Raw genomic sequence first — 26235 nt, 5'->3', positions numbered from 1 at the left:
GAGCCTTCTATGCTGTCACATATATTATCTCATTTATGAGGCACTGACAATATTCACAGGAGCTTAGCATTAGATGGACCAGGGCAAACCCCAAAAGTACACTAGTATAGGCACAGCACACGGTTACCATGGCAATGGATCCTGGGTTTTGGGAGGGGGTAGCATGGCTCAGGCTATAAGGATCCTATATTGTTGGGTAGTAATAGCCCAGCGAGGGCGTGAAGGAACCTCATCTCTCATTCATCAACACATCCCCAGCACCCAGGACAGAGTCCAGCACATAGTAGGTGCTCAGTAAAAATTTCATGGAAGGATGATTGAACGAATGAATGATGAAACAGGTAGAGAGAGATTAAGTCAAACCCCCAGGGGAGACAGCCACCAAGTAGCAGAACCTGGTTCAAACCTCATAGTTGGGCTCCAGCTCCTTGAAGATGGGGATTCTTTTGCAATTATCACCTGGCAACCAAACCCTGCTTCTTTGAATGCAACTCTGAACAGACTGGTCCTTGGGAGGCCCACCTTGTATCAGGGTTACACAGGAGAAATCACCCATGTAGCATGTGAGCTAACACACGTGCTGCTCACTCTACTTACCTAGGGGATGAGACTGAAGAAGCAAAGAGCAGCTCGGCCCCGTTGGGACCATGAGCCAGGCCTGGGGTACATACCTAAGAGGTGAGGTGGTGCTAGTGCCTCATGAGACTTGGAACAGAGCCAAGGCTGGGGTTCAGCGAGAGATGGTGGCCCCCAGGTATGACGGGGGGGGCTCCCAGCTCTCTCCCGTTGGCAACATTCTCCAGAAGAGGAAAGTTCAAGTTCGTGCTCTACCAAAGCACCAGCAGCCTGTTTCTAGACCCAAGGGAACCCGCCCTTTCTGTAGTGTCCACCTGGTTCTGGCTTGGGGTATGGGGCTCTGGTGGCCATCTGCAGAGCACACGGGCACCCTCTCTCCAAAGGAAATGTAACCATCTTGGTCTCCATAGTCAGGGGCCTGTCTCATAGGGAAACCAGGTTATCCCAGAGGGTGACAGGGGTTAGTGGCTGCTAGACCACAACATCGGTCTCCTACTCAAAGTCCCATTTTGATGGACCAGCCAGCACAACCCACTGCTGGGACCCAGGGATCCCACTTGGCCTCGGGAAAGGAACTCCTTTAAGATGGACGCTTATGTACTTCTCTTCCTCACTATCCTCTAGACGCTCCCACGAGCCTTCCTTCCTACTCTCTAAACACCACCAAGCATACTCACACCCCAGGGCCTTTGCACTTGCTGTTCTAGCTATATTGTTCTTTCCTTGGATATTGGCAAGGCCTTCTCGTGGAGAGCTCTGCTCAGATGTCACCTCCTCTGGGGTGCTTCCCTCACCAGAACAGCAGGGCTCCACAGCCCCCACCACCACCCACTGCTGACTTCATCATGGCAACACGTGGAGTTCCGTAACACTGGTCTCATAGAGCCGATCCAAAAGAAACGGTGGGAAATCATGCTCTGCTGTCATGAGGGAGAAGCCAGGACCTCTGAGCTTCGGGGCACACTGTCATCTGCCTGCGTTCTTCTCTGGCTCGAGAAATCCTGGCTGCAAAGTGTCCCCCAAATCACTGAGCATGGAGCAGGGCACATGGCGGCACATTAAACCACAGGGGAGGACTGTGGACTCTGCAACCCTAAACCTTGGTTTCCAGCTCAGCTCGACTGAAAGGAGGAGAAATCATTTCTCCTCCTCTGTCCTGAGCCCATTTCACACGCCAACTGGATGTGGCTAGAAATTACCCATGAAGACGTCCGCAGGAGGCAGGTTTTAAGAGTAGTCCTCACGCAACCAGGGACGCTTAGAGATGGGAGGATCCGCTTTTCCAAAGAAAGCCCCATCACCCCAGCCCCGAGCGTGCATCCAGGGGGCAGCCAGGCATCGAGGGGGAGATGGTTGCGGGGCCATCATGGTTCTTCAGGTGCATCCCAGCCCACACAGCAGGGTTGGTGGTGGCAATGACAGCAAGTCCCTGTGTGAGGTGGCTTATCTGTATTTCTGTTATGACAGATGACCTTGACCAGGTTTTAGAAAAACCCACAAAAAGTTAATATTGTACAACGTCTGTTTTCCCCCATTTGAGAGAGATTCAGCGATCTAAAGTTGAGATAAAGACTCGACACCCTTCTGTGGGCCTGAGAGCTGACTCCAACGTGTCCCCAGAAAAGCAAAAAGCTGAGAACATCCAAGACACTTCTGGGGAACAAGCTGGAGACTGCACCGCCCAGGCATCAAGAATAGCTACAAAGCTGTTGTAATTAAGAACTGTTGCTGGGGACAGAAAAACTCATCTGTGGAATGAAGCCGAGAGACCGGGAAGGGGCCCACAGGTCTGTGGAAAGGATATTTCCAACACCGGTGGGTTATAGGCCCCTGGGGTAAGGAAGGACTTCTCAATAGGTGGCCTGGGACAGTGCGTGAGCCATGCGGAAAGCAATGAAATGAGAACCCTGCCTCACACTGGACACAAAAGATCAGCTCCAGGCAGGTTAGAGCCTCGGCGTGAAAGGCAAGACTGTAATGTATTTGGAAGGTGATATAGGAGACGCTCTTTATGACACCAGGGTAGAAAAAAGATTTCCAAAACCAATACTTGACCTGAGGCCATCAACTCACCAGGAGGGCTTGTGAAAGTGCAGATTCCTGGGCCCAACCCCTGGCATTTCTGCTTCAAAATATACCATTTCACACATGAACTACACAAAACAATTAAAAAATCTCCCAGCACCCAATGTGGGGAGGGTGGAGAGCCAGGCGGTGACTTCGGTGTTGCTGATGGGTGTGTAAACAGGTACAGCTACTTTGGGAGACAATCTTGTACTGTCTACTAAACGGCGGACGTGGACACCCAGAGACCAAGCACCTCCACCTGTAGGTACAACCCTACAGAAACTCCTCCGAGGTGTGTGTACACCAGGAGACAGAGAAAGAACATTCTAGAAAGCACTGTCTGTAACAGCTAAGGGGAAAGGCCTGGAAACAATCAGTAGCTGTCAATTTGCCTGGCAGGTCGCAGGTGTGGGTAAATAATGCTGGCGGCTGGTGCCAGGTCCCGTCCCAGGAACTCTGCGAGCATTAACCACCCTATGTTCACATTTTGCAGTTCAGTAGACCAAGGCTCAGGGAGCTGAGGGGACTTGCTCAGAGTCACATAGCCAGCAGGTGGCCAAGCCAGAATTTAAATGCAGGCGGGGAGTCCAGGGTGCGGACTTAAAACCACTTTCCCTGCTCTCTTGCCTTGGCAGTGAACACTGGTTTGATGGTAAAGACAGAAGCTTTTCGTTCATGCCTAAAATAGTCAGTTAACCACTGAAGTTCAAGGAGAACCTGATTAGGCCAAATTATTTCTCCTGCCCATACCAGGGGCCGGCTGTTCGCGCGCGCGCGTGTGCGCGCGTGTGTGTGTGTGTGTGTGTGTGCACCCAGTGCCACATTGCAAACCACAATGCAAGTTACTAAATCAATGCTTTCTCTTGTTTTCTGCCTGGCACACAGTAGGCACTCAGCAAATGTGTTGAGCGGAACTGACTGAAGTGCAAAAAATTAGAGCCAGGATGCCAAACTTCACCAAAACAGAAACGAGAGTTGCCAAGTCCAAGTGACAATATCCCATTCCATTTCTCCCCGAGACTCGCTGGCAGGAACAGTGCCTCTTGGAAATTCAAAGCACCCACGGGAGGGACGCCAGTCTTATCAGCCACTCTCATTCCAACTGAGATTACCTTAAACAGGTTGCTTTCCTTCCTGCCCTTCTGCTGACGCCAGCCACACAGAAGGGACCCTGGAAGGCTAAGAACTCCCCAGGGTTATCATCTAGAGTTTGAATCTAGGAGACTTTCCAGGGTAGGCCCGCCACAGTCAGGCGGCAAGAGGCTGTCTTGAGGTGAACCCCTGAACTCGAGCTCTTGCATCAAGCAGCTGGGGGATTGGGTTGGGAAGGGGCCGGTGACCAACAGGGTGACAACTGTAGAAGGGGCAAAAGTCCATCCCTACAACCTTCTCCCTAATCAGACCAGGCAGCCAGCGTGGAGGGAGCGGGTAGCCCTTTCTCTGAAGGGAGGCAGGGGTGGGCAGAAGAGGGAGTTCTAGTTCCTGGGCTGAGGCCTGAATTTCTCAGAAGCCTGCCTGGCAGCTTGGAAAACACAGGGCTGGTTTCTGTTTTCTGGCCCCCAGAAATGCCTGGACCACAGCAGGAGGGAGACCCTGCTGGCCAGGAGGGAGAGCTCTGGCAAGGCCTGGGGTGCAAACACCGTGCTGTTTAACAAAGCCGGGCCAGCTTGGGTGCCCACTCCCAGAGTCCCCGGCCACCTCCCGCTCTCCACCAGCGGGGCCCAAGCAGACACTATCTTCAGGAGGAACAGGGAGCTGGAAGGCAGCAGCCAGAATGGGGGGGGGGGGGTGCCAGCTGTGCTGGCCTCTTGGCATGAAAAGGGGGAGCAAGCTTGCAGGTCTCCCTGCAAAAGGAGCGCCTCTGGGTCCAAAGTGAGCCTTGCCAAGCATAACAGAATAACGGGGAATGGGAGTAGAAACAGAATGAACACCGAGCTGAGCGGAGAGCCTGCCCTGCTCTCCAGGCAGCCTGCTCCTGGGGTTGCACAACCGTTTCCATGGCACTTGGTTTTGCTGTCACAACAACCTCAGGATGGCCGGGCCCTGGGCAGTGCTGCTGGCTGGAGGTGAGAAACTGATTTTCGAGTGGGCCCAGCGGCCAGCACATCCGAGGCCTGAAGAGCATGGCATTGAGAGGAGCCCAGGGACCAGGTGGAGCTTCCCTGCGCCATTCAGATGGGGATGCGCACCCTTCACTGCGACCTGCGGGGCTTTCAAGGCACCCAGCACTTTTACTTTTGGAAACTCCAGGCCAGGTCATGCCAAGCAGCTAACATGCCCCCATTGCTCGCAGTAAATATAATTTAAGTATTGCTGTAAAGGTTGAAGGGGACTGGATGGCATTTCATTAAACACTATCACTTCAGTTTTACAATTCTCTTCCTGGAGTTAGAAGTTTATCTGTGCAGCCCTACACCCATACCCTATGTCTCTCAAGCTTATTTTTGAAAAGCTCACAGCCCTAGGTTCCACAGCTGCCCTGCTGAAGCCTGAATCCTAGGCCCAGGAAACAGGCTGTCCCCAGGTTTTATATGTTATCAAACCTTGCTAGCAGGTGCTACAGGGTGTGTTTTTTTAATTTTGTACTCCTGAACTCCAAAAGAAATGTCTGGCATCTTTCCTCAAAAAACAAACAAACAAAATACCCTAGGTAAAGAGTATCTACAAATTTACTCACTGGCTGTGTGACCTTGGACCAGTTACTTAACCTCTCTGGGCTACCGTTTCCTCATCATAAAATGGGAATAATAACAGTACTTGCCCCATGAGGCTGTTATGAGGATTAAAAGGGTTAAAAGCGTTAAAACAGTAAAGTCTTAGAAGAGTGCCACCTGAGTGTTAGCTGCTATTACTAATGTTAAAAATAAGTATTATTGATGTTGTGTGATGATGAATAGTTTTAAATCATTTAAACTCTAGGTGGTACATGATCTCCATTTCATTCTTGGATAGTCATACAACCCCACAAAGATGTGGTGAGCATCTTGTGTGCAGGGAGCTGGGCCAGGCTTTTAGCCAAGGGGGACATTAGCAAATGTTGTCAAGGGCCTACTATGTGCAAAGTCAGCCCAGGGGCACTGGCGGCACAGACAAGTCAGAGGCATTAGTCCTTGCCACCCAGAGACTTGGACTTGAAAGAGGGAAGAAAAAAATAGAAACCCCTGAAAGCCATATGTGAGAAACAGCCACTTTGAGAAACCGTGTGTCCAGGACTCAGAGAAGAGAAAAGCCCTCTGGCTGCAGAGAGAAGGGAGCTTGTCAGAGCCTTGGAACATTAGGCAGACTTCAGAAGGCTGGAGAGGGAGGGGATGGCGCTGCAGGTGGAGGTGAAGGCCTGGGTAAAGGTTCAGAGGCAAGACAATCTCAGCACAGCTACATGTCTCCCTCCTGTCAAAGCTGAGAGGGGTGGGAGCAAGAACAAATACATCTGAATGGTGGGAAACACTCCCCTAAGCAAAACTGAAAGCTTTCTTTTTCTACACCCCCATTTTTTATACTAGCCTCTACGATAATTTCTAGAAGCTGACGTGTCCTTTTAAAAATATATATTTCAAATAATGTGTGCAATGGCAAAGAAGCAAAGAAAATCCAAAATGTATAAAAACACAAGTAGGAAAAGGTCCCCTTCCACTCCTGTCCCCAGCTGCTCAGTACTCCCTTGTGTGGCTGTATTGATTAACATTTAGGTCGCTACTGGGCGTCTGCTGGTCCCAACAAGACTGCGTCAACATCCGCCCCCCACACGCGGCCGGGTATCTGGATGGCCCAGCCAGGGTCCTGAGCAAAGGGCCTCAGGCTAGGACTGGTGAGAAGGTATTGAAGAAGGGTTGTCACACCCCAAATGCAGAGACTGACATTTTCTCGGCCCTGGACAGCTGAAGATGATGCTGAGGAAGGCACTCAAGCTGACAGGCACTCTGTGGCGTGCTTAATATGTGGCCGACTCTGTCATACACATGTTCCATGTTTTGTTTCATTTAAATCTGAAGCACTGCTATTCTCCCTATTTGCAGGTGGGGAAACTGAGGTCACAGACATTAACTTGCCTAAGGCCACACCCCCAAGTTCCTTAGGCAGCTGTGCAGAGAAGGGGGATGGGAACAGAGCAGGGGGGCAAGGAGTTCACAGTAGCACCAGCTGAACTGGAGATGCCCAGGGGCAGTCAGTTTTCGAGGGTCAGGAGTGAAAACCCATTTTTTGGAGACTCATCAGACAGACGGAGGGAAAGGACCCAAGATAAGTGCTCTGTTCTGTTTACCACTTGAATCTAGATCACGTTCTCCACGTGCCTCTAACAGCTCAGCCTGCGGGCCTCTAGCTCTGTGACCCGAGACAGTCACTGCCTCTCGGCCTGACTTCATGGCTGTGACCTGCGGTAATTAGTCTCTGCCTTCCACAGGTGCTCATTAAGGGGAAGGGACTCTTGTTATAATTAGTTCCTGCGCTTGCTGGCCTGGCAACCATACTCCCCAAACTGCAACCTTCCACCTGCCGGCCGCTTCCCCTCCTTCCCCGCAGTGAACCCAAACCTCTCGCTGAGGCCTGTGAGGCCCTCTGAGGTCCCTTCCACTCATTCCCGGTCATACGCTCGGCAACACCAGACCTCGTCCTGTCCCTCCACACTGGCTTCTCCCCAGCTCGGGCCCTTTGCACACGCTGTTCCCTCTGCCTGGAATTCCGCCCCCTGCCTCCCGCCTCCTCCTTCAGGTCTCAGAGCCAGGTGACCTCCTCAGGAGGCCAGCCTGGGCTGTGACCTCTGATGTTCCTCCCCGACCACCACATTGTTTATTTCATTCAGAGCCCTGAGCACCATCTGAAATTCTGACTATTTATTGGCTGACTTCTAATTAACAGCTTTTCCACCCTAGAGAGCTTTGTCGGGAAGAGGCCTGGTCCACTGGATTCACTGCTGTGTCCAGGCACCTGGCACAAGGCCCAGCACACAGTAGGTGTGCAGTGAATATCTGTTCTAAGAAGGGATGCATGCATGGGCACCAGGCGATCAGAAGCAAATCAGGAAGACAAACTGCAAAAAGGACGCCTCCTGGCAGTTCGCTGGGGCAGCCAGCGCGCCAAGGCCTTGCTGAAGGAGCTGCGGCCACGCTGCCAGCCCTCCCAGCGCTTGTGGGGCACCTGACAATGGACAGATCCCTTTTCACAAGCACCTCACCCAAGGCCACTGGTAAGCAAGAGGCAACGCGAGGCTCCAAGTCCAGCTTCCTCTGACAGCCTCGCATGGGCATCTTTTCACCCTGAAGCCACCGCCCTAGGCACTCGCCAGGGAACACACAGTGCACAGCAAGAAACTAGCTTCTGGTGGCTTCACGCAGCCAGAGAGTTCTAAGAATTGTCCAGTCTGCAAATCACAGGCCTTTTTCTGAGGTGGACACCTGCCCTGTTCCCCAACAGTCAGATAGTCTGGTTACCGCTCAATGTTATGAAGCTGCTGTTTTCACCAGAGCCAGGCACTAAGTCCTTCAGAATAGTGGCCTTTACCTCATGGCGCTTCTTCCCCCCAGGGGACATTTGGCAATATCTGGAGACATTTTTGGTTGTCACAACTGGGGTGGGGGTGGGGGGTGCTATTGGCATCTGGTAGGTGGAGGCCAGAGACACTGCTAAACATCCTACAGGACATAGCACAGCCCCCGGGACAGAGAATTCGCCGGCTCCAACTGTCAGTAGTGCCAAGGTTGAGAAACCCTGCTTCAGGCAAAAGAGTAAGAAAATGGAGAATCAGCAATAACTGGCCATTTAAGGCCTTTTAGATTTTCCTCATGGTGCTATTACCATCTGGCATTATATATATATATATATATATACACATACACACACACACACACACACACACACACACACACACACTTTGTTGTTTGATAAGCTAGGAGGTAAGCTCCAAGAAGGCAAGGACCTCACCTGTTTCATTTACCGCTGTGTCCCCAGGACCTAAAAATTATACTTGGTACATGGGACACACCGGATAATACTTGTGGAATAGGTAAGGAAACTCCTAAGAACATTCAAGAATACAAAATAGCCAACCGACCTCCTTTAGGAGCTACTCTCCCATTCTGCTCATGCTTCCTGCACAGAGGCCCAAATCCATTTTCGCTGTCTTCTGTAAGAACAGGTTTAACTCTGCACGTGGCTGGGTCAAGTAAATACATAAATTACATTTCTTAGGCTCCTTTGCAGCTCAGTGTGATCACATGACAAGGCCTGGCCAGTGAGGTCTCAGATGAGGAGATAAGTGTGATTAGACCCTTAGAGGGCAGGGGCATCCCCTGCTCCCATCCAGGAGCCACTCTGGACAGTGCAGGTGAAGGCGCCACCCTAAGAAGGGTGGACAGTATACCAATGCTGGGGGCTTACGCCTGCACTGTTACATGAGAAATAAATCCCCTGTCTAGCTTTAAGATACTGCTACTTTGGGGTTCAGTTTGAGCAGCCCCCTACATCCTAATCAATACATAACTTTCCCCTGCCCTGCAAACTCCAACTATTGTTAAATCACTTAAAGATTCCTTGATGTTATAGGTACACATGTAGAATCTTCTCCCCTGAAGCCTCAGAACATCTAAGTGATATTCTAAGTGAAAAGAAAGAAGTCATAGTATTTAGATCCATCCAATGATAACGACAAATGGAACCGCCAAAAAAAAAAAAAAAAGTCCATCAAAATCTTAAAACATCAATTATGCTTAAATCTATGAGTTCATAACAGTACCAAAAGCTGAAAATAAAAACCCTAACTGATCACCACTGGAGGATGTTAATGAACCAACCCATTATTTTAAAAACTGGTAAATAAAGGGAAAGAATCACGCATTCATCCTGCTTTTTCTATATGAATTCTGCCATTGTTGATGAAGGGAAGTCTCTCTTTATAGAAGTTTTCCAGCAAGCAGAGGAAGCGAAGACAGAATTAGAATAAAATACCACCATTTTGCAATTAATGCACCATTGAATTAATGGAACTAGGCATTGACTGTCAACAGACGTCACCCGGAGAGGTAACGTGACATCATGGGCTACCTGACAGAAGGAAATGCCACCACCTGTAAGCAGTCTGCCCAAAGAGAATTAAACCTGAGTCAGTTATGCATCTAGAACAGTGATTTGCAGCCTTTTCCATCTCATGGCACATAAACTAATTACTAAAATTCTGGGCACATCAAAAAACATAATTTTTGCTGATCTCACACAAAAATGGGTATAATCTTGTTTCATTCTCACTGGGTGGCTGTTGTCATTTTTTTACTTGACAATCTAAGGGAAAGGAGGTCAGTGCCCCTGACTAAACAGTCAGGTGCTGCACGTTTTACAAATTCTTGTGGCACACTGGTTAAGAATGGCTGCTCTAGGATCAACTGCCAACTTACAGGAAATACAGAGGACAGAGGGACAAGCTAAACCTCACCGTGGGGACTAAGTGGTAAAAGCCAGAGTGTGACAAGTTTTACAGGATAAATAACCTGCTTTCTTCAGCACATAAACTGCAAAATAACATTAATAATGATAAAACAAAAGAAAGATTACTGCTGTTTCATCTAGAGGGTGCACCTCCAGATTAAAACAGACTCAGAAACCAAGCATCCACTTGCAGTGTGCGGGCCTGGTCTGAATCTTGATTCAAACTGCAGATCAATAAAAACAAAACAGAGAAGGCAAAGTCTTTATTATATGTTTAAGATGTGGAAACTTCAACAGGGTATTTCACGGGAAATCTAGTTCCATGAGTAGTTGAAATACTATTTCTTAATATTAAGGAATTTTCATTTAGTTTCATGCATGCTCATGGTATGAGTATTTTCTGAATCCATTTTTTTACACATGAAATGATATGGTTTTGATAGCTAAGATTTTTGGTGTCTAGGATTTGCTTTGAAATGTGACTGTGAAATGGAGGTGACAGATGATGGAGGTATAGAAAAAACGAAATTGGCCGGGAGTTGATAACGGTTGAAGCTGGGTGGTGGGTACATGGTATATTGTGCTACTCTATATATATATTCAAAATATTTCATAATAAAAGGTTTTTATAAATCTTACTCCTGGCCACCACGATGGGGGAGGAAGAAAGGTAGGAGGAACTAACACCTCCAAAGCCCCCACTGTGTGCCTGGTGCTGGCTTAGGCAGCTGTGGATGTGAGCGACACTTCCAGAAGAGAGATCACAAATGCAAATGCCTAACAGGTCCAGGTAGAAACCTTGACTGTGTGAGGTGAGCCAGTACAAGGGGAACAACAGCCTGAGCATGGTGGGAAATAACAATGGACCCCCATCCATCTCCAGGGGACCACAGGGAGTGGTGGGGACAAGGCCAGGCATGTGCTCTGTCTGAGGAAGTGGTCTCTACACGGGGCCAGCCTTGACTTTGACTCCTGGTAGCCACTCTGCAGAACGTGGGGCCCAGGGAAGCCAGATCCTTGGACTTTCCAAGGAAAGCCGGAAATCTGTATTTTTATGTGCAATCTCTTGGTTTTTAAACACTGGCACTTAGTCCAAATATTTTTTAAAATACTGTGTGGGCCAAACAAAATATCTGCAGGCTAAACGCAGCCCGTGGAACACCCGTTGGCCACCCCTGTTCCAAGTACTGAAGCCGACCACAACTCAATCCATCTGTAAGAAGCAGAGAGGGTGCATTAATCAACTTGGGGTCAATTCTTTTTTAGGCAGCCAGTAAAGCTGAGAATTCAAAAGGCACCATCAACTTCCAGAAATCTATAAGAACCGGCTGCTGCACATTTCAAACGAGTCCTCCACGTTGTCGGCTTATGCAACAGAACCTCCACTCCGTCTCGAGTTTTGGAAACTAACCACCAGGGAGTGTCCTCTCAGCTTTCCGGGATGGTGGAACTAACGGGCTTCAGATGAAACCCATTTGTTGGTGTGCAGAGTGCCTGGGACTTAAGACCAAACCGCCCGCAACAGACAACCTCGTCATAAAATCAAGTTGGGGTGTTCAACACCCGCTGTAAAATGACCGGAGAGCCCTCCACTTTGGTTGCCTGGCCACAGATCCGATTTCATGGCAGTTTAGAGGAATGAGGCAGGTGTCATCCTGAAACCTGAAGGACTCCTCCTTCAAATTTAAGTCTCACTCTGCCTTTGACTTCACCCGAGAAAGACTCTGGACACCCTGGATGGGCAAAGCAGGCCTCAGCCCCCCTTCATAGACACAGTCTCAGCCTAGCCAGATCCTCGTCAATAACAAATTAAAGAGGTGTCAAGAATGCAGGGAGAAGAGCCAGAGAAATGGTTTCATCATTCCCCAAGAACAAAGCCTCTCTTTTTTCATTTTTCTGAAAAGGTAGAAAGTAAAGGAAAATCCATGCTAAAAGCAAGTTAAATAGGCTCAGGGCAAGAAAAGAGACCAAAACGATACTCAAAGGTGACAAAATGCACTCAGTTCTCAACTCTATAGAATAGAGTAGAACCAGGGCTATTTCATAAAAAGTGTGTGTTTTCTTCTGGAAAGTAAAGCTTCCCTGTTTATCCAAAATGGGTTTATTGGTGGGGGAGAAAGATCTAGTATTGAAGTAAGGTCTGATTCGCTGTTCCCCATTTACTTCACTGCCTCAAATAACTAAATTGCTTCTCAAATTCTACTTTCCTAAAGAGAAAAATATTGCCCTGGCGTGAGAGTCAGCCCCTGCACTGAGAGGTCGCCAGTTCCACTCCGTCAGGGCACATGCCCAGGTTTAGGGCTCAATCCCCGGTAAGGGGGCACGCGGGAGGCAGCCCACTGATGGTCCTCTCTCACCGATGTTTCTCTCTCCCCCTCTTCTCTCTCTCTAAAATCAATAAAATGTATTTAAAATAAATAAAATAAAGGCCAGTGACCAAGCTGATTCTATGTAATCAATATCACTGTATTATTTAAAAAGAGGGAGAGAGAGAAATTACAGCTAGAGCTGATATTAGGAAGTGATATATTTTTTACATAACTTTGGGTCAATTCTTTTTTAGGAATTCTTTTGGGTCATGTGTGGGATGAGTGAGGGCCCATTACAACTACAGTCCTGCACCCAATTGCAAGTCACCCTGAAAGAGCGACATCCCCAGCTCGTCCAGGTCGCTCACTAAGGAAGTGAGTGTCAGCATGCCTGTGCTCCATGCTTGTAAGAATGAATACACAGGGCCTTTAAGGAAGGTTTGGATGCTCACCTACCCGTGAATCTTGTTTCAGGGGTCCCCTTATTCCTTCACAAGGACAGTCACTTATTACCACAGGGAATAACTTCATCGGGAGGTGGAAACTGGATGCAGCGCACATGACTCAGAGTAGCTAAAAGCACAGGTTTTGGTGAGTGACTGTGGGGCCGTTGGATGACACCAAATGATGTCTCTCTTGGTCGTTTATTGGGCCCTGTCTGCTCTTTGTGGCTCAGATGCTGCTCTGGAATGAGGGCTGAGTGGACAGCAAGTCTGAGAATGGACTTTCTTGTGGTTTGGTAGCTTCTGACCTCAAAATGCGAGAGCACATTCCTTTGGGAACATCTGCTTTGCATAATTTAAAAAGATGGCTGAGCATTTATGGGTCTGGAGTCGGCTGGAAGGGGGCTCCTTATAGTTAACATACGCCAGCAACGCAGAGTACAAGTGCTTGGGGTGAAAGGACTGCTGAGTGGCACAGCTAGAAAGTGAGGTTCTCCGAGGGCAGGAAAACACCAAGAGGGGCAAGATAAAGATGCCCTAGAGACAGACACCTACCTGCTGCACAAGGGCTGCTGTGACAGCGAGGGATGCCCACGTCCCCACCCAAGGGGGCCTGTGTGTACAGTATCCTGTGCGATGTTTTGTAGAAGGAAGGGGGGGAGTAAGAATATGTATCTATTTGCATCTGTCTCACTGGGGGTGGTACCACCCCTCACTCAAGGGGTGAAAGCTGATTCTCCGGGGTGAAATTCTTACAGCAGATCTCTGGGGCTGACATTTCATGGGACATTATTGCGTTTTTTGACCAGGTGGATGTGTTGCCTATAGAAAATGAAACATTTTCAAACGAACTTTCAAACCGAATGCTGACCAAAGCCCTCAGCAGGGGCCTGGACTCTGCGGGTGCCCACTGAAGGTGGCACTGGCGGTTCCACACAGCCCCACACTCTGATGCCCGGATTGCGCTCTCCAGGTGCCCATGGCCTCTGGGCTGCTCGGCCAGGCAACCACTTCACTTGGTTCTCATCACAGTGGAGAACCCCTGAGTTCTCCATATGAACGCCACTGTCCCCAGTCCCCAGGGAGGCTGCCAGGAGGCCAAGCCACATAGCGCCGATGTGGCAGCTGGGCACATGAGTGGCCTTCAGTGGCAGCCAGGCTGTCTGTGGGCTTTGCACGCCTCACCCAACAGGAGCTGCTTTGTCACAGGCTTGCCGTGGGCACTGCGCAGCCTGAATGAAAGATTCCTGACCTGCCAAGCAAAGCCGTGCTGGCCGCAGAATGCTGTTCCCTCCTCGGTTCCTGTCCCCCTTCCTCTGTATTGGAGGGTGTGCCCTTCTGTCCATTCTTCCCTGGCCTGACTCTCACGCACTGGCACATCCAACTTCTGGGTAAAGAGGCTTTTCAAAGGACACCCTTGGTCCTGCTGCCAAGAGCACAACCAGCAAAACTTGGGCCACTGTCCACGATCTGCCAGGGGAGCACAGCAGGGGACACGCTCGCTGGACTTCCCAGCTGTCCCTGGGCCAAGGGCATCATCTCTTGTGCAGGTGAACATCCGAAAGGGCTGGAAGGAAGCGTGGGAAGGGAGTGTGGGCCTGTGCTCTGGGGCTTACTACACTTGTGCCCACATGGAAGACACAGAGCATGGAGATGAGTGGTCCCCATCTCCAAAGACCAAAAGAGCCCATTTTTTTATTCTCCTATAAAAATATATTTTAAAAATTTGAACCACACCCTACAAGAAGTCAAGTCAATTAAACTCATAAACAAACAAATATCGTAGCCAACATTTATGGAGGATACTTTGTGCCAAGCACTGTTCTAAGTGTGTGATTTGCAATCACTCATTTCATGCTTTCCACAGCCCATGAGAGAGGAGCTAGAATCATCTCCTCTCTACGGAGGGGAAACGGAGGCCCAGCAAGGCTAGTAACCTGCCCAAGGTCACAGGCAAGTGGGGCAGCCGACACTTAAGGCTAATGTCTTACGTCTTAGGGAGACACGGTGAGTAAATACTGAGAACTGAGGCAAGGGGAAGATTAAAACAAGACCAAGGGGAAAGGGCATGCATCGGGCCAGGCCACCGCACTGTCTCACGCAGAGGCCTGAACCTCTGCTCGAGCTGCCAGGCGGCCCAAGGCAGCTGGCCGCCCCCACGGAAATTCCACGTGGTGGGGTCGGCTCTTCCAAGGATGGAGAGAAAGCTCTCTGCTGCCACCCACCCTCCCTGGGCGACTTCGGTGGTGTTCATTTAACCTGCTGGTTCTTTCACTGGCAGAAAGAACACTGGCATCGGGGATGGGAAACGGGCTTGTTTTGGCCCCAAGCTGAACAGAACATGCACCCTGCTTCTTTGCTGCCTGAAAACCAGTCCCTGTGAGTCACAGATCAGTTCTTCTCTGGGGCTCTTTCCTACTTATTTTTCACAGAGAGTATTCTTGTCAAATAAAAAAGCCCAAAGTCTTGCCTGGCCAGAGTGGCTCAGCCTTGGTTGAGAGTCGTCCTGTGCACCAAGGGCTGCCAGTTCGATTCCCAGTCAGGGCACGTGCCCAGGTTGAAGGTTTGATCCCTGGTCAGGGTGCGTATGGAAGGCAGCCGACTGATGTTTCTTTCTCACATTAATGTCTCTCTTTCTCTCTCATCATGTCCTCAAGTGAGGATTTAATAATAATAATAATAATAATAATAATAATAATAAAATGCTCAAAGTCTTAAAATAAAGGTCAAGTCCAGAGAAAGCACCACAGCAAACTTGAAGGGAAGTAGGGTCTTATGGTCATCATGGTTATTACCAATGGAGCAAGTATTAATTGTGGAACATCTCTGAGGAGCCTTATGTCCTTGGCTGGCATCTCCAAGTTCAGTTCTTAATACGTCTTCAGCAGTTTGAGTGTCTGAACGGGAGGTATAGTTTTCAGTGGGGAGAAGACAGGGGCCTAGAGAGTTCAGGTAGGTGGCCCAGGCAGGGATCAGAGCAGCTCATACCCAAACAGCTTGCTGCTCCCTGGGTCTGCTGCCAGGATGCCCCGTAACTAGGCACATTTCTTAGACACGAGGGCAGGTCCCAAGGTCAGAAGATATGAAATGAACTACACTTAAAACTACTTTGCATGACTCCCATGCACTGGCGTGGGCATGTGCACTGACACCGACACCCACCTGGGTCCCCTGCTCCTCAGCACCTCTCCCGCTGGCCTGGGCCCTGCACAGCACAAACACTCCTACCTGCTCGATCAAGGCACCCCGGGCCATCAAAGGCATAGTTGCCCTTCATTCCAGGCAACAGAAGTGACAAGAACTAACTACCTGTGGGTGGACCCCACTGTGGCAACTGCAGCCACATTTTAAATCACCGTGCTAGTGAAAGGGTGTACCTTATAAAATGTACTAACCCTCTAGCACATTCCTGCAGCAGGACTCACACACTTCAGACCTGACTTGGTCTAAAAAGAGGTCAACTCCTTCTTTTCCAACTCTTGCCTCCCTATAGTCCATTTTCCAAACGCAGCCAGAGTGATCTTTTCAAAGGGTAAATCAAATCACACAGGGCTGCAGCCAAAAACCCGCCAACGCTAGCCCTCTCCCCTGGCCTCCTAGCTTCCACGTGGGGCTGCTGTTCCCTGTCCCTAAAACACCCTTCCCTCAGATCTTCCCCAAGCACACCGCCTCAGAGCGGCCTTGCTGTGCACTTGGCCTGCGGGGGCCAACACCACTCTGTCCGCCATGCTCCAGCTCCTAGCCTCGCGTAACTGCCCTCAGTGCTTCCATTCCATCTGAAACACGCTCATCACCTTACATACTGTCTCGCTCTACAAACAATACCCCAGGAGAGCAAGGATTTCACTTGACTGGTGCACTGCTGTGACCCTGATCCCAGAACAGGGCTGGGCACAGAAGGCAGCCAGTGAATAAATACCTGCGGGTGAGAGGCGGGGTGGGCAGGACTAAGGACAGGGAGGGGTGGAGGAGAGAGGAGTGCAGGGAGGAAGGGAGAAGGGGAGAATCCATTTACAGAACCATGGGACTGCTAGGAGCCCTTGGTGTTTCCCAGGTGTAACCAGCAGCTAAATTTAGAAAGCATTAGTGACAGAAGGGGACAAGGGAGCAGAAGAAAGCCAAGTGAGTGTGTGCACAAAGGATACATTTCAGAACCAAGAAAAAGTGCCTGATTTGGGGTGGGCGGAGGAGCACAGGAGGCGGGAGTGAGGGTGCACGCTGCCCTGGAATATCACTTATTTTACTAGTTCAAAAAGAAGACTTTTTGAAAATGTCTCCAGCCCTTGGCGTGGAGAAAGCAGGAGTTGCATTTTGGAGTTCCAAGGGAAAACGGAGCCCAGACAGACAGCGTCTGTGCGCAGGAATGCAGTTTGGGGAGAGGAGAGAGAGATGAAAAGCAGACGGAACAGAGTGCAGCCCGGTGGGACCCCCAGACAAGACACTGGGCCGTTAGCAAAGGGCCAGGAAAAGATAACCAAACACCGGGGCTTCCCGGGACCACAGCCGAGCTTCATGGTCAACTTCTAAGACACCTGTTTGCATTTGGGCTGCATCTGCTGGTGACCCTTCCTTTCCCATCTGTGGAACTCTCCCTGGGCCCTCGAAACACTAGTCCCAGCTCTCACAAAGTTTCCAAGGAAAGTCTACTTTGCCAAAATCCTAAGGCAAATGAATGGCACCTGAGAAATACTGACAAGCTAGAAGTATGCTGTGCTGGAGCTGGCGCAGCCAAATACGTATCTTTGGGGGAGACCGCCTTTGGAGTAATCATGACAGGGACAGAAAAGGATCTGAAAAACCTAGGATGTCTCCCAACCAGGCTAGAGAAATGACCCACGAATTTACAGTTTCCCTGTCAGCAATACACACTAAACAAACTGAGCAGTCGGAGTCCCCACCCATAAAGCCTACAGTGGAATCGGAGACTATCCCAGGGCTGCCAGGCCTGTTAGAGGGGCCTGAAATTCCAGCAGTTAGGAGACAAGACTGCACCCACCTCTTCCTGGTGGCTACTGGGTGGTGCGGCTGGGCACTTACCACTGGGCACGACCAGCCATATGGGAACTCCCATAGTGTAGGGTCTTGCGTTGGGCAGAGCCTTGGGGACAATGCTGGCCATCTAACCAGCAGCCACACTGCTGCCCCTTGGGGGCCCCAGGATTCAGCATGAAGCCCAAGAACTGAGGAGCCTGCATATGACATATGGGATGGGGCAGTTCTGGGTGTCAGACTCTGACATTCCTTCACAGTCTTTCTCCCAGATGTTGGGGGAGGGGTGTTCCAGGCCCCAGTGGTGCACAGCTCCAGGGCTCCCACTATGCGGGGTACAACACCATGTGAGTAGGACCCCTGGAGTCGTGCACTCTCTTACCTGTGATGAACTCATTTTGGAAAGTGTCACGTCCCCTTATTTTGGAGATTTACAATGTCCACTAGTATAGTAAAGGTCCTGAGAAGTCCCGCAGTACATGAGGTTTTTTTAAAACTTGGTGTAAATGAGTTTTTTCAGAGTTTTAAATATAGCATAGGGGATATAGTCAATAATATTGTAATAACTGTGTACGGTGCTTGGTGGGTACTTAAAATATTGGGGAGATCACTTTGTAAAGTATATGATTGTCTAACCACTATGTTGTACACCTGAAACTAATATAAAATAATACCAAGTACCAACTGGAACTAAAAAATAAAATTTAAACTTAAACACGCCATGGAACCCTCACTTCAGACAACTGGGCTTGTGCAGAACGTGCTTAAGAAAAGGCTCCACCGGGGGAAGCGATTTCACTACACTCCGCTCTCTGAGACGTACTTAAGGCCCACGCGTGCTCTTGACCTGCCGGGAGCTCCCTCTCACCATGACTTTGAAGCTGCCTTTGTTCAGAAAGACACTTAGGAGGCCTTCGAAGTTCTCCCTTCTCAGCTGCTTTCTCTACAACACAGGCTTCTGTGGAAATGGAAAGCACCTCTGTGGTCTGGGGCCAGGATGGACACGCAAAGGTGACTCCTGACCACCTCGGGCCCCGTGGATACTGGTGCGTCACGGAGAGCCAGGGCAGACTGACCGCCTCCTGCGCCCTCCCCAAGCTGCTCGCAGTCTTTCCTGTGGGAAGAGGGACGGGGGGAGGGGCCGGCACGTCTCTCGCTCTGGACACCGAACCAACACCGGACACAGAGTCAGCAGGGGAAAGTTACCTGCCCGGCTCAGGCACTCATTTATTTATAAAGCACCTCAGCCCTGATACATGCCCCCGCCCGCACGTGGGGAGAGGTCCGGTTACAGCCACATTTCATTTATCCGATCGCAACAGGCACGCGTATCAGTTTAACTCTCTACGTGATGGTCTCCTTTACAACAGGCATCAGACATTTATCTTAACCATTTTGGGTGTAAACTGTTCAAGAGTGGGTGGCACCTGGATCTGCCTTTCAAGGCCGAGCCCGGTGACCCTGACCACCTGTGCCTGATTACTCGGGATTAGGCGGATCAATTATTAATGCAGCGAAACGCTGGGGTCGACCTTGGGAGGCACATGGGGCGGTCTGACCCTATACTAAGTGGCCCTCGAGATCTTTGCTGGATGCATCTGGGGGAAGTTTTTGATAGATAGTTTTACTAGAGAGAAGACACGGAAACTGCTAGAAGTCACAATATCCCCAGACAACTCATATCATTAAAACTTTGCATAAAGTAAGTCTTTTTGAGTAAGCACCAAAAAATTCCTGCCACTCAAGTGTCTGATACCTCGTACCTGGTCTCTGTAACTCTTCTGGCCATTTTGAAGCTTTCTGCCTTACTCCGTACTCCTTGGCTGGGTTCCTGAGAGTAAATTTTCCTAAATAATTGAGGTCTCGGGGCGTATCAGATGCTACTGTCCCTGAAGCGTGAGGCTGGAGCTGTGGATGGCAGCCAGCGGTGTAGCTTTTCCTGTTCCTGTTCATAAACCCCAACCACCTGTTTCCCTGTTTCTGGAGCCCCCAGGGGAAGGCCGCTCTGCCTGCCCCACCCTCTCCATCCTTCGGCGGCACCCGACCGATCCCAGGTGAGTGTCAAAGACCAACGTCACATACACAGCCGCTCCAACTAGACTACCCTCCAGCCGGGCCCCCGCCAATACACCCGGCACCTACAGCCTCACACAAAGCCGCCTCTGCACTTGTCCTTGGCCCAACCACAACGGAAGCCCACTGTTCCCCTCCCATCAATGTGCTTCTCTGTTCCACCAGCACATGGCAGAGAGATGCCCGCAGCCTGCCTGCAAGCCCCATTCATGCTCCCCTCTCACAGAGCCACTTTTCAGTGAACCTCTCCTTCCCTTTTCTCTACCCCCTAAATACACAAAAGAGGGCTATAAAGTGGGTTTCTTTTTCCTCTCTCTACAGAAATAAAAGGTTAGTTTTCCTTCCTTTCTGTTTTCCTATCCTTGGTCTAAATTTGGCAAATGGAAAGCTAGTGGAAGCAGTTAAACTGACCCAGTTCATGACCCCGGGATACTCCTGTGGCCAGAACATTTGCTCTTTCTCTTATGATGGTTATAGGGGGGCATCGAAAACTCCTACCACCCACCCCAAAAGTCCTGCTGGGAAACAATTCATGCACAGACTTGGGTGAGGCCTTAAGGGGCATCTTATTCAATCCCGGAAATTACAGAAGGGACACTGAGGCCCAAAGGGGTAAAGGAAGATCCCCAGGCCATACAGTGAATAGGGGACGCTTTGGGCACCGTCCTTAGGGACAATCAGAAAAACGAGCCTCTTACCGTCATCCAAGTAGGTCTGATCCAAGTTCTGCTCCTGTTTAATTGTCACTCCTGCGGGTAATACTTCCTTTTGGTCACTGGCCGGGGGTCCGTTTTTGGCGGCTCTTTGGCTTGTGGCATTCTGCTGCTGAATGACCGTGGGGTAGGACCCCGGGCTCAGCCGCTGACCTTGACTGACGGGGGGCGGGCCAGGCCTGGTGGCGCCCGGCGCGAAGTTCTCGCAGTACATGATGTGCTGGAACTCCTGGTGGCTCCCGCAGCGCAGCTGCTGGTTGGTAGGCGAGTAGTGGATCACGGGCGAGGCCTGCTGACTGGCCGGAGAGGAGTGGAGCAGGGCTGAGCTTTGGCCCTGGGAGCCGGCATGCACCAGCACAGAGCGGTGGGCCTCGGCGAGGGACAGGGGGGCGGCCATGAGGGCCGGCTGCTGGTAGCCCAGCAGGCTGGGGCTCAGGCTCTTGCTCCGTTGGTACAGGACAGCCGCTGGGTTCTGCTGCTGGTAGCGGGCATCGGGGGACGAGAGCCCTGAGCGGAATTGCTGGCAGGGAGCCATGGTGGCCACGAGGCAGGAGGGGGACTCGGCCACCCTGGGGTGCTGTGGGTAGTAAGGCTGGCTCCCCAGGCCCCCATGGGCGGGACTGCAGATCAAGGTGGGGTCATATTCATCCGTGGGCTCTGTCTTGATGGCTGGGACTGCGAGAAAAGCACACGGGATGCACCGTTCTTAGTGAGCTGCAGATGTGCAGAGGGTTAGCGGTTGGGAACATGGCCTTGGGAGTCAGGACGGGTGGATCAAACAGTCAGGCTCTGTCATTTGTTAGCCTTGCGCAATGGTCTTAGGTCAAAAACCTAACCCTGGGCAATGATTTGGAACTACAGGTCTTTCTAATAGCGGAAAGGTGGTCTGTGGACAGCAGGTCTGTCTCAGCCCTGGGACACTTGCAGCCTCTTTCCCCAGGAGAAGAGCTCAGAGAAGAATGTTTTTTTAAAACCACGCCTCTCCCTCCTCCCTTTGCCCTACTAGTGCCTGTCCCCCTTCCCTGCTTGTTGCCCTTCATAATACATATCACCACCTGAAATACTCTGTATATTTTACATGCTTATTTATCTGAACACCTCCCACTAAAATGTCAGTTCCTCAAAGGGAAGGTTTTCAGTTTGCTTTTGTTTTTTTGTCTGTTTTGTTCAATGCTGGGTCCCTAGCACCTGAAACAGTGTCTGGAATTTAATTGACACTCAGATATCTTCTGGACAAGAAATGGCCAAATGGTGACTGTCACCCTCCTTAGTTCTACAGTACTTTGGGGGAATGAGACCTGCTGTCTTGGGCCTCAGTTTCCCCATCTGTTACTTGGCAGTAATTAGCACACTTACCCTGTGGGGTTGTTGAGAGAGGATTAAGTGAGCCGTGTGTGCAAAGTACAACAGTGACTGGCCTACAGTAAGTGCTCAATGCCTCTCTTGTTGCTATATTATTATTACTAGTACTACTACTACTATTAGTGGTATTGTGGTTACTGTTCCTCTCTCCCCACCTAAGAGAGTCACCAGAATTTCTCCTGAGGAATCAGCTTTCTTTTCACTGGAGTATATGAATTGGTGACAGGGCAGTAATCACGTGTTGGGGGTTGGAGGAGGCAAGGAGGTCCAGCACTTAAAGCAAATACACAGCTTTGACACCAACCAGAGAAACCATTTCTCAAGATGCCATTCAAAGACCCTCCTCCCAATCCTGGCCCGACTGGGGGACCGAGTCCTGCTTCGGTCACGTTCAGACAAGTGCGTGCCAACCAGGCCCAAGGAGGCCTCACTACCACACGAGAGGTAAGAACATCCTGAAACATAACTGCAAACCTCTACATCAGCAAGGATCATGGCGAAGCAGCCTACTGCCCTCCCACAGATGGTCTCCACAGTTCTAGGTCCCATTAGGACATTGCCGCTCATGGCATGGCACGTCGGTCCTGGGCTGGGGCCACAAAGACCTGTGGACATACCCCCCAAAGCAGAACACCCCAAGGCCAGACTCTCAGGATTGCCTCTCAGGTTCATGCAGCCCAGAGACTCCCTGTGAAACTGTCTTAGGACAGAAATTGCACCCTGGGTGATAGTCTCAGATGATAGGTTTCCAGTCCTGGAGAGGTGGCTGGTGGGCCTGCCTCAAGCCTTGGCAAGCTGGGGGCCTGCTTCTGCAGCCCCTACTATCCCAGTCAGACATATCAACAATATCAATACCTCTTATTATGTGAGTCCCCTCTCTTAGGGCATCAGCTCCTCGAGGGCGGGGCTTTTTACCTGTTTTGTTCATTGCTGTGTCTCAAGCTCAGACCAGTACCTGGCACTCAGATATTTTCTGAACAAATGAATGAATGAAAAATGGCACTTGTCACCCTTCCTGGGACTGCAGTACTTTGTGGGAATGGACCTCCTGGCCCAGTTATCCACTCAGGAACTCCACCTGGCCACAGGGTAACTACTCACAGTGGGGTCAACTAAAGATGCCACAGGTTTTAGGGCATCTCTGCCACTATCATGATCAAATCTAAGATAGTGACAGGAGTGACCAGCTTTGCAGCCTTGTGCTGAACAAATCCACACAGCCTCTCCCCTGTTCCACCCTCCCAAGGGAAAACATTAGTAACAATAACAGCGCATATCGCCGGTATAAGTTTACTGTGCTAAGCTCTTTGGGAACATTTGATTTCTGCAACTCTCATAAGGAAGGTACCATTTGCTAGATGAGGAAACTGGGCTGGTTGAGTCACCGGCCCAAGGTCGCCCAGCTGGCAGCAGACGTCACGTGTCCTCACCTACATGCTCCTGCTGCCTCCCCCACCACAGGGGCCTTCAGGGAGAGCTCCTTACCTGGGTGGTAGGTAAAGTGCTGAGGCTGACTTCGTTTTCTTTTCCCATTAATGACGTAAAAGTTCACCTTCACCGACGTGCGAATGTGCTTGTTCCGGTACTCGGGGATCTCAACAAAAAGCATGTTCTGGAAGGAAGGAGTTGTCATTAATGTCCCCGCAACAATATCTAAATTCCCCTCCAAGGCCCCAGGCTCGTGAAGCCAGCCCGTCTACATGGAGTCGTGACCTGTTCTGTACGTTTACAGGTGAAATTCCACTTAAAGGGAATTTGACTTTTCAGCCACGGCAAAGAAAGGACTGCCACTTACTCTATCAAAGTATATTAAGATGTCACCATTACAAATCAGAGGGCCTGGTGCTCATGGAATGTTTAATTCATTTGTCACTTCAATACCTACTGAGGGCCTGTTGGTCCAAAGCCCTGGGACTTTGGAGAAGGAAAGGAGAAAAGGAGAGAGAGCAGGGGGGAGGTGGCAGGAAACATGTCGGGGCACTAGGCCGCCTGGTCCGGGTGCTTACAGGTTGGCTCTTGTCTTTATCCACTGTGGCCTCCATCTCCCAAATCTGCTGCCCATCTGAAAAATTAAAAATGACAGACTTTGAAGGAACTAATAGAAACCAAAGACTTAAGTCCAAAACTCACCAACTTCTATTTATCTTGGTTTTTCTATGACATTTCAGTACAGTGTACACGTATGTTTGTGTTACATATGTATATATGTGCACATATGTATTTTATTTTCATATATGTATATTTCTTTTTGCAAAGGAAATGCATGGTGACAACAGAAAACTCAGCGACAAGAGAAAATAAGGGGGGAAAATGCCCATCATTCCATCACCATTATTTTTCTCTACATCTGAATGCCTATATATCTTTCGTTCTTTCAAAATAAAAGTATTGTTATACATTATACTTTACTATATGCTTTGTTCCACCAAAGACTATTTCCAAAATGCCTTCTTGGTTGTCTGAGAAGACAGGTGGCTCACACAGTCTGTCCTAAGATGTCCTGGCTTATGAGTCACAGGAGAGAATGGAAACATAGGATCCCGCCCTCCACTTTTCAGTCAACAGACAGGCTGGATTTCACACAGCTCATTGCAACAGTCGATGAGAGGTTTTGCTCAATAGTAAACTCTCCTTCCTTGGAGCACAGCACTAGCTCCCCAGTTTGGGGCCAACAAGCCAGGCCAAATAAAACTCTGCATTTGCAAATAATAGATTTCTTTTGCTGACCACCTACATTGGCAGTTGGGCAGTTTTCAGCTCAAATAAACCATTTCCACCCGTGTTTCCAGGGTTTTTTGTGGAACACTGGCTCTGAAGATTATTAAATGGGTTTACGAGAATGAAAAACAAATTCTACAAGCTAATAAGCATTTGGAAAATGCCAAGTCAAAGTCAAATGGGTTTCTTTGTTGCAGGACTTCTCAGAGCCTTTAACCTACTCATGTGAAGCTTAATTCTCCAAGGTGGGCTGGGGTATGTACCATGTCCCAACATTTGGTGAAAACACCCTCCCCCCTTACAAAATTATATAAGTTTCAGGTGTACAACATTATAATTCAACATCTGCATATACTACAGAGTGGTCACCCCAAAAGTCTAGTTACCATCCATCACCATACAATTGCCCCTCCCCCACTTTCACCCACCTCCCAACCCCCTTCCCCTCGGTTAACCACCAATCTGTTCTCTGTATCTATGAGTTTGTTTTTGTTTTGTTTTGCTTGTTCATTTGGGTTTTTTGGGTTTTTTTTAAGATTCCAAAATGGTTTTTGTCTTTTTCTTTCTGACTTATTTCATTTAGCATTATACCCTCAAGTTCCCTCCCTAGACCCCCTTTATAAAGCACAGCTATTAGCATCTGTGATAGGTTAGCTTTGAACCAATATAGTCTTGGCTCTTAAGGGTCAACCAACGAAATCTGGTGTCAGTGTCTTATCTGGACTTAGTAGTATAGGACATATTCCCCAAAATAGTAACTAATAAAAAGTCTGTGAGTGCTACCAAAGCTGATGCAATCTAGATGATCTTAACAAGGAACAAGCAAAGACCAGCTAGAGCTTCTGTCCCAAGTCAGTCTGTGAGTCTTGGCCTGACAGTTCTATTAGGTGCAATTCCTGAAATGACTGAGGAAACTGTGGGTTTGTGTCAAATGGGAGAAGGAAAGGGTGATTAAAGCACTGGCTTTCACTGGTGTGTAAGAGCCCTGTGGGAGGGACCAAGTTATATCATCACCATCTCCCCAACGCCCAATGAACTGTAGGTGCCTAGTAAACGTCTCATGTCTGAGTAACAAAAGTGTCAGCAGTTCCAAAGCCTGTGATGGGGCCAAGAAAAAGCCAGAAGGTAACTTCAGTCACTGCTTAGAAAGAAGCAAGAAAAGATAGATAGATGATAGATAGATGATAGATAGATGATAGATAGATGATAGATAGATAGATAGATAGATAGATAGATAGATAGATAGATGATAGATAGATAGATAGATAGATAGATAGATATAGATAGATAGAAATAGATAGATAGATAGATAGATAGAAATAGATAGATAGATAGATAGATAGATAGATAGATGATAGATATAGATAGATAGATGATAGATGATAGATAGATAGAGATAGATGATAGATAGATAGATAGATAGATAGATAGATAGATAGATAGATAGATAGATAGATAGATGATAGATACAGATAGATAGATGGATATCAAGGAATTTGAAGTCATAAACATGGTACTTTCTATGTCAGAGAAAATCCTTATTCCTTTGTCAAAAACAGGCCAAAGGTTATC

The 26235-nt window shown here is 49.3% G+C and overlaps 1 protein-coding gene across 4 annotated transcripts in view; it reads right to left on the bottom strand.

Annotated features, from left to right (window-relative positions):
• NFATC2 (nuclear factor of activated T cells 2) overlaps positions 1-26235 on the bottom strand; it is a gene marked incomplete at its 5' end in the record, with an annotated part of 148208 nt that overhangs the window by 17977 nt on the left and 103996 nt on the right. For all 4 annotated transcript variants that reach the window (XM_081148791.1, XM_081148792.1, XM_081148790.1 and 1 more), the window contains 3 exons: positions 20569-21258; positions 23431-23557; positions 23952-24007. In XM_081148791.1, coding sequence (XP_081004917.1) covers positions 20569-21258; positions 23431-23557; positions 23952-24007 — 873 coding nt within the window. The remainder of the gene's footprint in view (positions 1-20568; positions 21259-23430; positions 23558-23951; positions 24008-26235) is intronic.

This window comes from Miniopterus schreibersii, assembly GCF_964146895.1.
Source record: "Miniopterus schreibersii genome assembly, chromosome: 10".
Lineage (NCBI taxonomy): Eukaryota > Metazoa > Chordata > Mammalia > Chiroptera > Miniopteridae > Miniopterus > Miniopterus schreibersii.
The sequence above is the reverse complement of the archived record's forward strand: the minus strand, read 5'-3'. Positions and strand labels throughout refer to the sequence as shown.